Raw genomic sequence first — 13,371 nt, forward strand, 5'->3', positions numbered from 1 at the left:
CTCTCCACATAGTGTCCGATCGAGGGGTTCAGTTCACCTCTCGCTTCTGGAGAGCCACGTGTAAACTGCTGGGGGTCACCTTGGACTTCTCTTCTGCTTATCACCCACAGTCCAATGGTCAAGTAGAGCGGATCAACCAAATCTTAACCAGTTACCTCCGGCACTTTGTTAATGCCCACCATTCCGATTGGTTGGATCTTTTACCGTGGGCCGAATTCTCCTGCAATAATCACGAGAGCGAATCCTCTTCCAAATCCCCGTTTTTTACAGTCTACGGCCAACATCCCTGGATCCCGTTTCCCGTCTCCGCCTCGGTGGACAACCCGGCCGCGGAATCTCTTGTTAGCGAATTCTCCACCTTTTGGGAGAGTACCAGATCTGCACTTCTTCTGTCCTCCGAGCGGATGAAGAAACAGGCTGACAAGAGACGTCTGGATCCGCCTCAATTCCGTCCTGGAGATAAGGTCTGGCTCTCGTCCAAATTTGTCCAGCTCAAGATTCCTTCCTACAAGTTAGGGCCCTGGTTCATCGGCCCACTGGAAGTTATCAAGCAAATCAACCCGGTGACCTATAAATTGAAACTCCCGGCCAACTTGCGGATCCCCAACACCTTCCATGTATCTCTCCTCAAACCCGTGGTACTTAACTCTTTTTCCAAGTCTTCAGGTACGCCTCCTGCCCCGGTTTCCGCTGAAGACGAGTTTGAGGTAGAGAGCATTCTGGCCACCAAGAGGGTAAGAGGAAAGACCTTTTTTCTAGAGGATTGGAAGGGGTTTGATCCTGAGGAGAGAACGGGGGAGCCTTGGGAGAACATCCATGCCCCGCTCATCCTTGATAAATTTCTTTCTGGCCTAAAGAGGAGGGTGCGTAAGGGGGGGGGGGGGGTACTGTAGCATCGGCGTCCCTGCCCTCTGCTAGGCAGGGACGCCGTCCCTCTCACCTCCGCACTCCTCGCATGGGTCCCTCCAGCGCTCCTGTCTCTGTCGGCGCAGCGGCGTCCATGCCCCATGTCAGACAGGGACACCGTCTCTCCCGCCCCCCGGCTCCTGGCGCGGCTTCTCCCTGCGCTCCATTCCCTGCTGTGGCCGGCGCGCGTTCCTCTTCCAGCAGAGTGCTTAGGGCGCGCGCGCACTCCCCCCTCTCTTAAATCTCGTCAAGAGAATGCCAAGAGTGTGCAAAGCAGTCATCAAAGCAAAAGGTGGCTACTTTGAAGAACCTAGAATATAAGACATATCTTCAGTTGTTTCACACTGTTTTGTTAAGTATATAATTCCACATGTGTTAATTCATAGTTTTGATGCCTTCAGTGTGAATGTACAATTTTCAAAGTCATGAAAATACAGAAAAATCTTTAAATGAGAAGGTGTGTCCAAACTTTTGGTCTGTACTGTATATGCAAATACCTGTTAGCCGTTATCCCTGTTATAGTGGAGCGTCGACTGTAAATCTCAGGCGGCTCCTGCACATCTACTGTGCACCGCTATAACTGGGATGTGCAATTACGTTAGTTTGCATTAAAGGGGTTCTTTGGTTAAAACAAGTTATCACTGATAATGTTTAGCTTGCAAAAAAGAAGACTGAGAGGAGACTTAATAGCTGTCTACAAATATGTCAAGGGCTGTCACATTGTAGAAGGATCATCTTTATTCTCATTTGCACAAGCAAAGACTAGAAGCAATGGGATGAAACTAAATGGGAGGAGACACAGATTAGATATTAGAAAAAACTTTTGACAGTTAGGGTGATTAATTAGTGGAACAGGCTGCCACGAGAGGTGGTGAGTTCCCCTTCAATGGACGTCTTCAAACAGAGGCTGGACAGACATCTGTCTGAGATGATCTAGTGAATCCTGCTTTGAGCAGGGGGTTGGACCAGATGACCCAGGAGGTCCCTTCCAACTCTACCATTCTATGATTCTATGATCTATGGGCTCCACGAAATAGGTGATAACTTATTGATCATTTGGGTTCGAACATTGGAAAACGCACTGATCGGAAGAATGGGGACATTTTGTCCCTGACAGGACACTTAGTTATCCCCATTTTAAAATGCAGCGGCAGGTGGGACATCTGACCGCAGCCTCATTCATTCTCTTTGTGGCTTCCAGAAAAAAACAAGAACAGCCACTGAGGGAATGAATGGATCAGTGGTCATGTCGCACATGAGATCCAGTCTAATGGGGATAAAAGCTCTACATTCTACCAATCAGTGCGGGTCCCAGCAGTCAGTCCCCCACTAATCAATAATTTATCACTTATTCTGTGGAGAGGTGATTACTTGTTTTCCCCGGAGAACCCCTGTAAGTGCATCTTGTTCCAAGCATTTAATCACTAACGTAAATAAAGAATCTTCTAATTAATATCAGAGAGAACAAATGACCGGCATACACAACACAATCCACTATACCAACACCAATAGTACCACATACAAGGGAGAAATACTGCCACACCATTACCAGACCACATATTACCACCACATAGTGACCGAATAATACTACATACAAGGGAGAAATACCACCACACCATGACCAGACCACATATTACCACCACATAATGACCGAATAATACTACATACAAGGGAGAAATACTGTCACACCATGACCAGACCACATATTACCACAACATAGTGACCGAATAATACTACAAGGGAGAAATACAGTGACACCCGTGACCAGACCACATATTACCACCACATAGTGACCGAATAATACCACATACAAGGGAGAAATACCACCACACTGTGACCAGACCACATATTAACAGCATATAGAGTCCAAATAATTCCCCATCATTGCTCTCCCCCACCTCTTCTATCATTGCTCTCCCACATCCCCATCACTGCTCTCCCCACCTCCTCCATCATTGCTCTCCCCACCTCCTCCATCATTGCTCTCTCCCACCTCTTCCATCATTGTTTTCCCCTACTTCCTCATAATTGTTCTCCCCCACCTCCTCCATCATTTTCATATCTCCTCCACCTCCTCCATCATCATTGCCATATCTTCTCCACCTACTCCATCATCATTGCCATATCTTCTCCACCTACTCCATCATCATTGCCATATCCCCCCCACCTCCTCCATCATCATTGCCATATCTCCCCCCACCTCCTTCATCATTGCCATATCTCCCCCACCTCCTCCATCATCATTGCCTTATCTCCCCCCCACCTCCTCCATCATCGCCATATCTCTCCCACCTCCAACATCATTGCCATATCCCCCACCTCCTCCATCATTGCCATATCCCCCCTCCTCCTCTATCATTGCCGTATCTCCACCCACCTCCTCCATCATCATTGCCATATTTCCCCCACCTACTCCATCTTCATTGCCATGTCATATCTCCCCCCACCTCCTCCATCATCGTTGCCATATCTCCTCCCACCTCCTTCATCATTGCCATATTTCCTCCACCTCCTTCATCATCATTGCCATATCTCCCCCCACCTCCTCCATCATCATTGCCATATCTCTCCCACCTCCAACATCATTGCCATATCCCCCACCTCCTCCATCATTGTCATGCTTCCCCCACCTCCTCCATCATTGCCGTATCTCCACCCACCTCCTCCATCATCATTGCCATATTTCCCCCCACCTACTCCATCATCATTGCCATGCCATATCTCCCCCTACCTCCTCCATCATCGTTGCCTATCTCCCCTACCTCCTCCATTATCATTGCCATATCTCCCCCACCTCCTCCATCATTGCCATATGTCCTGCCTCCTCCTCCATCATCATTGCCATATTTGCCCCCACCTCCTCCATCATCATTGCCATGCTTCCCCCACCTCCTCCATCACCATTGCCATGCTTCCCCCACCTCCTCCATCACCATTGCCATGCCATATGCCCCCACATCCTCCATCACCATTGCCATATCTCCCTCCACCTCCTCCATCACCATTGCCATGCCATATCCCCCCTACATCTTCCATCACCATGCCATACATATCTCCCCCCACCTAATCCATCACCATTCCCATATCTCCCCCACCTCCTCCATCACCATTGCTCTACCTCATCTCCCTTCACCTCCATCATTGTTGCTCTCCCTCATCTCCTCCATCACCACTGTATTACTTAAAACAAAAAACAACACTTACCCACTCTGCTCGTTCCCCCGCAGCATCGTCCTCGGCTTCCTGCCTGGCATCTTTCTCCCTGACCCAGGCTCGCGCTGCATGGTGACATCATCAAGCAGCGCGAACCTGTGTCAGGGAGAAAGCGGCGGGCAGGAAGCACAGGACGAATCCCTCCGCTGCTGACGGGAGGAAAATGACAGCGGAGTGGGATGGATCACATCGCTCCCTGCCTGCCGCACACTATGAGGGCAATCTGGCCATGGGCCCCCCGGAGCCTGGGAGTCCACGAAGCATGCCAGATTGCCCTCATCAGCCGCACTGCAAGGGCTCCCCCTCCACTTTCGGGCCCCGGTGCGGGTGCACCGGCGGCCATGTTAATCAGCGGGCCCCGTGCATCCTGCTCAGGGGCCCACTGAGGACCCGGGCCCACCGGAGAATTCTCCGGTGTCCCAGTGCCCCAATCCGACCCTGGATGGGGATGGTGCTGGAAATATGAGAAGGCAAATGTGTCTTTGTTGAAATCTCTGCAGACAAGTCATGGCTGGAAGAAGTTGTCATATTGGTTTGAGCAAGATGCAAAAGACAGCTAAAGTGAACAACTCCATCAGAAAGAACGTCAGCTGTAAGTTACCATCTGCAATCTCTTAACATGTTCTGCAGAGCTGGTATCTACCACTCTATGTCACCGTATGGTGGTAATAGCAGTGTTGGTCTTTGTATTGAAATTTATTTTAGTAACAGCGTGGTCATCTGCTTAAGTTTTCTTATAAACCACAATTAAGGTGCGCCACAGTAGTTGTAATCAGGGTTACCTGGTTAGGGGACCAGTCAGATGTTTGGTCCTCCCCTGAGCTGAACCCGTAGCTACGCCTCTGCATCTAAGGGTTAGATTTGGGGAATGAATATTACAACTAAATCAATGTATTCCATGGTTATTAAGACAAATGTCTGAATTCTTGATTTATACGAAATCTATATTGATTTATATGTTTTCCAGCACATCCCATTATTGATTAGATTGAGATCTGGAGATTTTGGAATCCTTGTAAACATTGAATTCTTTGTCTCTTTGCTCAAACCATTTCTGAACTCTTTTTGCAGTGTGGCAATGTAACAGTTGCAAAGCCTCCCATTTGTGGTGATCCAAGTGGTGCTGCCACTTCATGATGTGCCCAGGAGATGCCAGGCCAAGATCCTAGGCTCAACCCTAAAAAGCCAAAGACAATTTTGCTGACGCTTACTGCTTGGAGCTGCCGAAGATGATTAGTACGGAAGCCTCTCTGTCTGCATTCACTAAAGCAGGAGATAGGGTTAGGCTAAGAGAATGGCACTGGAACCCCAAAAAGAGAAATTCTGACCCTCTTGTGGACAAGTGACACAGCTAATCCATCACCCACTTTCAGCAAGGACCCATATATGATTCTATATATGGAGAGCACTTTGCTGGAGTGCGGCATAAGTTTATGCCTTACATGTTCATCTGCTGGGAGAGCAGAAGGCCTGCTGCAGTGACAACAATTGGTGAATAAAGACTGAGAAAAGTGTGCATGAGAAGGACTTTCTCCTGTGAATGTGGGGGAGTGTGAGCTGTTGCCCATAAGACTAGGAGTATGAGTTGGGTCACCTGCCAATGCATCTTAGGTGGACCTCAAGAAGTACAGCTGCAGCGCTTGGAGTGCTGTGGAAGGGCTAGAATTGAGGCAGCAGGATGCTCCAAGAGACTGTGCAGTGTCACGATTCCAGCCCTCAGTGTGTCTGGGATGCAGTTACTGATGACTCCAATCTGGCACAGGGGCGTGATGAATCTGTCAGTACTCCCATTAACAGCTCAGTGTACAGTCTTGCGCAGGGGCGTGCTGAGCTGTCAGTGTTTTGTTTGACAGAATGGAAATCAAATATGAGACTGGGAGGTGCTGTGCTGTGTCCAGGTGTTCATTGTCCCAAGTATTGCCTGGCTACTTAGTTGGGCTGTTAGTCCCAGACCTCTGCCAGATGTAGCTTTAGCTAAATGCGGTTAATTTTTTCTGTGCCTAATGTTTTGCTTGATAATCTTTCATTGCCTGACCTTGGACCTCGTTCTGACCCTCCATCTGTTAAACCCCTTCGCTCTGATCCGCTATCCTGCTGGTATTTTGACCTTGGACCGTTACCTGACTACTCCTTTGTCTCTTCCCTCTGTTTATGACATACCCTTGTAGCTTTTGACCTCGGACTCCTTGACTATCCCAACTCACGGCTTGTCCGTGAGAAGTTACTCAGCGCCACATGCGGGTGAAAGACGGAAGCTCCTGATTTTCTGCCATTAGAAATGAACCTGGACAGCTAAGTAAAGATATAAACTGCATTGAAAAGTGATAAGCTTCAGGAGTCATTTGTTAAAAGAGAGGGTTAGTCAGACAGGATGTCAACTTCTGTTCCACAATCCTGCAGTGGGATACCTGTGGGGGTCTGAGATGCTGTGCTGTCACTTTCCCAGTCATGTGCTCGTTCAAAGGCAATGTTATCTCTATATGTAAATATAGTGATAATAGACTCCAGATTACACAATAACAGACTATTAATGTGTTACACTAGAATAAACTCAGCAGCAGGACTATTGGAGAACTGCCACTCAGGGAGGAGCACTGTTCCTCCCCCCTGTAATCAGGAAGTTAGGAGACTAGAAAGGCTCTGTGCTGCTGAACACACAAATTGAGAATACCCCTTTACACACCAGCCATCATCTGGGAGAAGGAAAAGGAAAATGTAATGTACCTATTGAATTATGCTACATTTCCCATGCCACGTGGACCATCTTGATAAATTTAGTATAATATGTGCTATTTTCATTGACTCGTACTGTACCTTTAGCCATCCTATGGCTAATGACAGGACAATGACCCCAAATACACCTCCAGGCTGTGCAAGGGCTATTTGACCAAGAAGGAGAGTGATGGGGTGCTACGCCAGATGACCTGGCCTCCACAGTCACCAGACCTGAACCTAATCAAGATGGTTTGGGGTGAGCTGGACCGCAGAGTGAAGGCAAAAGGGCCAACAAGTGCTAAGCATCTCTGGGAACTCCTTCAAGATTGTTGGAAGACCATTTCCGGTGACTACCTCTTGAAGCTCATCAAGAGAATGCCAAGAGACTGCCAGCAGTCATCAAAGCAAAAGGTGACTACTTTGAAGAACTTAGAATATAAGACATATTTTCAGTTATTTCACACTTTTTTGTTAAGTATATAATTCCACATGTGTTAATTCATAGTTTTGGTGCCTTCAGTGTGAATGTACAATTTTCAAAGTCATGAAAATACAGAAAAATCTTCAAATGAGAAGGTGTGTCCAAACTTTTGGTCTGTACTGTATATAAGACTAACCAAGACACACACTTGTGTCTTGGTATTAAGAATTCAGTGTGGCTTGCTCTATACACCTTGACCTGCTCAACTGCTGTCTGATATCTCCTGGACATCTTCTGCCTGACTGCGTTCTCCTGACGTCATCTGACAGCCTGTGGTTCCCTACACTCCGCCTGTCTGCCTGCGGTCTCCTTACATCTTCAGTCTGCTTCCTGTGGTCTCCTGGACGTCTCCCACCTGCCAGCAGTTTCCTGAACATCTTCCACCTGCTTGCAGTTTCCTACATCCCGCCTACCTGCCTGAGGTCTACTGTCCCTCAGATGTCCATGGCCCGCATGCCCCACCTACAAGTATCTGCTGCACAGATGCCTGTGGCCCATTTGCCCACTGGACCTTGGGCTTGGAAGATCCACCTCACCTGGTGAGTTTAACACAAACACTATGCTACAGTGCTGTTTTAGTGCCCACTACATGCTCCCTTAAAAGCTCCTTTCAATTGCTGCTAAGGAAAATCTGTATATTATATTCAAATCATAGTACAGGATTTCTCCGTCTGAGTATTGAAGTAGATAGTAGAGAGGCTCAGACAGGATAAGTCCCCTACTTACATTGTATGAATGTCATGTACATTTCTTGCTAACAGCATTTGAAAGAAGCTTCTAAAAGATCATGAACTGGATATTGAAATGGCATTGGAGCAATGTGTTTGGGATAAAAAATCAAAGTATAAAATAAAGTGTATTCTAAAAAAATCATAATTTTTTAAGTAAATCAATCTATAATGAAGCATCTCCAATGAAATAGTCCACTCATTTATCAAGACTATATTATCTTTGACATATTTTAATTTTACTATTACGTATATGATCATCTTTTTTGAGCTGACCACTTTGAAAAAATAATTTTTCAGTGCACTTTTGGGTAGTCATATCAATGGAATTCCACTGTATATGTAATGCCCAGAAAGAAAATAGTCACTAAGTGTCTTATACTCTCACCAGACTGGAGCCAGGAGTGATGACCAGTGAATATATTTTTGTCTGACAACTGCGGTATTCATTTTTAGACCTACTCCTAGGTGGTCCCAAGATACACTTAAGCTGCTGTTGGAAAGGCTTTGTTGTTGTGATGAACTCATGAAGACTGAGATCTCCCCATCACTGCTGCTGATACTACAGATTATTACTCTACTGCTGCAATTCGCATATTTTATTTTGGCAGCTTTTAGTCTTTATGGCTTTTATTTGTCTTTGTATTGATCCAGTTATGTGCTGTTAGGACTTAGGACCACTAAAAGATAAAACTAAACATACATTGACTACAAACCCCTCTTTATCTATATACGGTATACATATTTCATTTACTTCACAGCTATATTAACACAAAAAGATATAGTTTGTATCTTTCACAGGACAAGCAATACCTGCAAATAATTTGGCAAACAGGGGTGTACATAGAAATCATAGGGCTCCATAGCAGAAGTCCTAATTGGCCAACCTCCCCCTACCCCCCCACATACACAAAAGTCAGGGACACAGAAGAGCATACAGCGCAAATTTGCGGCTCTTACAACGTAATTTTGCACTATTTAAGTCTCGTAGTGTTCACACACACTACAATACTCTTTTCATGGCCCCTATAAAGTATGATGTCAACATATGTGCCCCCAAAACACAGTAAGATATCACACAGTGAATTCCTCAATGGTACCCTCCACGCGCACAGTATGATGATCCTACAATACTCCCCGCAAAGTATGATACATCCACAGTGACCCCAACACAGTATGATGGCCCCCAAAACAGCCCTGTACACAATATTATGGCCCCCACACAGCTCTCTATACAGTATGGTGGCCTTCCATACAATATAATGGACCCTGTGTAATACAGCTGTCGGGATGCAATGCACAGAGATCACGAGGCGGAAACAGTCACGGATTGATATAACCTAATTTATATACAGCAACGACTTTAAACAATTAGTGTTAGTAACAAGGCACATCAACAGTAGAACTAATAACAGTAAGCTTGGAATAGCAAAGAAAGTCTTTCACTAATTACCGGTAATGTTCTGTCCACAAAGGTGGTGTGCCCAGTCATGGGAGTCACCACGTAAGTTCTCTCTCGACCTGGCCCTTGTAGGGGTCACCGGGTTTTCCCGCTAGGCTACAAATTTCACTCTGATATAGTCTATCAAAGCCTGTTGAGCCTCCCACGCACCAACCGGCCCCCCTTCCAACCTGAAATGCTAGTCCCAGCCAACCCCAGTAGGTGATAGCTGGAAGTGACGGCCCTGTTCACTCTCGCTGTTCCTCCGCAATTGCAGGTGTGCCTCTCCTGTCGCAGTCTTCTCATGGCTCTTCTCAACTTGACTGTCAGCGGATGTCTCTTAGGCTCTGGGCAGAGAGGATTAGGCCTTGGCTCATGATAGGCGATGCTGGGTTTTGGAGGTTTAACCAGCACAGGGTGCGGATTCTGGTCCTGACCAGCTTAGGCTGAACTTGGAGTTCTACTGTGAGGAATCTGGATCTTGCCAGGCAGTGACCGGCACCTGGGTGGTGCAGACTTCCAGCTGAGGCCTGTCACGCTGGACTCAACAGTATCTCTGGAGCACGTCTTCTCCGCTCTCTTGCTTGGCGCCAAATCTGCCTGCTGTTTGGCGCTCAGGGTTTTTATATCAAGGAAGTCCTTCCTGTGGGTCACCTCATCAGGTCCAGCACCCAAAAGTCACTCCCCCTGCAACTCTTCCAGTACAATTTGGTTCTGCTTGATTTCACCTGTCCAGCAGATGACAGTCTTTCTCCACTGATGTGACCTCCTGCACGGATTCTTCAGGGATATCTCTGCTTCTCCTTACACCCGCACAACCTTGAACACAGTACAATGGACTCCGCACAGCCCTCCAAACAGTATAATTGGCTCCCGCACAGAGTTCCAAACAATATAATTGGCCCCCGCACAGCCCTTCAAACAGTATAATTGGACTCCAGACATCCCTCTAAACAGTATAATGGCCCTTACATATTATGAGGCCCCTCCAAATAGCATAATTCCCCCAAATAGTATGATGGCCCCCCACATAGCCCTACAAATAGTATGCTGGTCCAAAATAGCCCTCCAACTAGTATGATGCTCCCCCAAATAGTATGATGCCCCCCCACATAGCCCTCCAAATAGTATGATGGCCCCACAAAGCCCTCCAAATGGTATGGTGGCCCCCATATAGCCCTCCAAATAGTATGATGGTTCCCACATAGCCCTCCAAATATTATGAAGATATCACAAATAGCCCTCCAAATATTATGATGGCCTCCCAAGTAGCATGATGACCCCCATATAGCATTCCAAATAGTATAATGAACCCACAAATAACCCTCCAAATAGTATGAAAGCCCATAAAATAGTATGATGGCCCCCACAAAGGACTCACTGATTTAAAAAAAAAAAAAATACTCACCTCTCCTTATTCACCCGCTGCTCTGTTCTCTGCATCGTGTGGTCTGCACTGCTGAGCGCAGCGGTCGCAATATAATGATATCCTTGCGCCTACTGAGCTGAGACATTAGGCGCACAGGGAGAATGATGGAGGATGGAGTATCAGCTGACTCCCTCTTACAGCATTGCTTTCAACTGTATCTGCATCCAGAATGCAGATACAGTTGAAAGTCAAGTGTGGGGGCCCGATGCCAGTGCGAATACCAGGCCCCCCAGACTCACTAGCGGAACGCCACTGACATATATCTTTACACCTCCCCTCTAACTGCAGCCACTGGAGCTAGTTTCAATCGGAATCCTGCTGAACCCTCCATCATGGTCATCTTGGTTGAAGATCATAATTTACCATATATGCTACAATACTTTGGTAATACTCAGGTTCAAGACATCTATATGGTTTAAAACATAGACTAAAGTTTATATTACTTTATGATTACCTGGCTATTTACTGTAGCTGTCTGGCAATGGTTAGACCATTGTCAGTTGTAGCATTGCTCAGTGGTGTGTTTGCTCTGTACTCTGAGTTCTTATTTTTCTGATCTTTGTTGCCGGACCTTGAATTTACCTCTTGACTACTCGTTTATATTATTTCTTTTGCCTTTGACGCACTCTGATCTTAGTTGCCTGACTTCAGACTTTGCCTCTGACTATCCGTTTGTCTTATCCCTTTGTCCTTGACATGCCCTCCTGGCTTTTGACCTCAGACTCCTAGACTTCACCACCTTATGGCGTGTCCATGAGAAATGAGATGAACATAAAAATTCAAATCGCCCTCCTTTTTCCCCTTTAGGGCTCACTCCCACTTGCGATGTAATTGGACTAGTGCAATCCAATCAAAAATCGGATTGCACTCAGACGAATGTTAAACTATGGGGTAGCTCACATCTGCGATTATTTTCTCATGCCGATTCGGCATGCGAAAACAATTGCAACATTGCATCTATGAATTGAATCATAAGCACCCATATAAGTCTATGGGTGTGTGTGAAACATCGCACTGCACTTGGATATCACCCGAGTGCAGCGCGATTCTTGCAGACTCATGCAAGAGGATCGGAGCACAGAGCACTGACACTCGACTCCCGCTCACAGCAGAGCAGGAGCTGAGTGTCATTAGCATACTGCATCCGATGCACTCATTAAAAATGTAAAACTAATTAACATATTCAGTATCGCTGCATCTGTAAAAGACTGATAAATCAAAATATAAAGCTATAAAAGCAACATAAAGCAAAAGATAAAAAACTCCAGAACTGCTGTTTTTCACTTGCTGTTCCTTTCCCAAAAAATGGCATAAAAAAAACAATAAACACATCTTACATCATATGTACCCCAAGATACTACCAATAAAAGGTACAGCTTGCTACACAAAAAAACAAACCCTCACACAGCTCAATTGAAGAAAAAACATTATGAATCTTAAAAATTGGTAAAGCAAACCAAATGTATTTGTTTACAAGTTTCAGAATTTGTTTTAGATCTAAATGGGATTTTCTGGTTTTGTAAAACCCCTGTCCCCCAAAATCATCTTGTTTTAAAAAACAAAGAGAGCTTTACTCACCCTTCCTGGGTCCAGCACTAAGGCTGTGTGCCCACTATGCGTTTTTTAAGCGTTTGCGCAGCTGCAATTCCGCTACAGAAACGCTTGGTAGAAGGTCTGCTATGTTCCCCAATGATAATCCGCATGTGCTGTGCACATGCTACGGAAATTTCCACTGCGGATTATCATTGCAGAAAAATCCACAGCACTACTAATTATTTTGGTAATCGCGGTGTTTTCGCCACCATTGACTTGCATTGAATCGGTTAATATCCGCATGACTACATGTGCACATGCGGATATTAAGCGATTCAATGTGCGGATGGTACCCGGGTGTGGAGGACAGGAGACTCTCCTCCAGACCCGGGTACCATAGTACCTGTAAAAAAAAAGAATTTAAAATAAAAAAATACATTATACTCACCTTCTGATGGCCCCCGGTCTCCATAGTGATGCGTCCTGGCTTCCCAGTGGCTCGCGATGGTCTAAAAGGACCTTCCATAACGTCATTTAGTCATGTGACGGGTCACGCGACGTCGGCAGTCGTGTGACCTGTCACATGACTAAATGACGTCATGGAAGGCCCTTTTAGACCACCGCGAGCCGCCCAACACACCGGACGCACCGAACAAGGAGACCGGGGGCCATCGGAAGATGAGTATTTATTTTTTATCATTCTTTTACTATAACTTGGTTACACTATATAAATCCATGCCGGTTGCATGGATTTATATTGTGTGACCAATTTGACAAGCACTTTCCAAGTAATGCTAAAATCGCTTGGAAAAGCGCTTGATAACCAGCATGCAAAAATGCATGTGAAGAACGCTTCACATCCGCATGTCCCTGGCAGGAAAAACGCATGTAAAATCCGCATCATTTTTTCTGCCAGTGAGATGCA

At 46.0% G+C, this 13,371-nt stretch overlaps 1 protein-coding gene across 1 annotated transcript in view; it reads left to right on the forward strand.

The window, feature by feature from the left end:
- The first annotated feature begins 6,734 nt into the window (after positions 1-6,734).
- Positions 6,735-13,371, forward strand: part of CUNH5orf63 (chromosome unknown C5orf63 homolog) — a 182,762-nt gene continuing 176,125 nt past the window's right edge. The window contains exon 1 of the mRNA XM_073676634.1: positions 6,735-7,245. Within this exon, the coding sequence (XP_073532735.1) occupies positions 7,039-7,245 (207 nt within the window). The 5' untranslated portion in view covers positions 6,735-7,038. The remainder of the gene's footprint in view (positions 7,246-13,371) is intronic.

Source organism: Phyllobates terribilis, unplaced genomic scaffold (genome assembly GCF_046119375.1).
Source record: "Phyllobates terribilis strain yellow unplaced genomic scaffold, ASM4611937v1 Scaffold_1__5_contigs__length_1240528914, whole genome shotgun sequence".
In the NCBI taxonomy this organism is placed as follows: Eukaryota; Metazoa; Chordata; class Amphibia; order Anura; family Dendrobatidae; genus Phyllobates; species Phyllobates terribilis.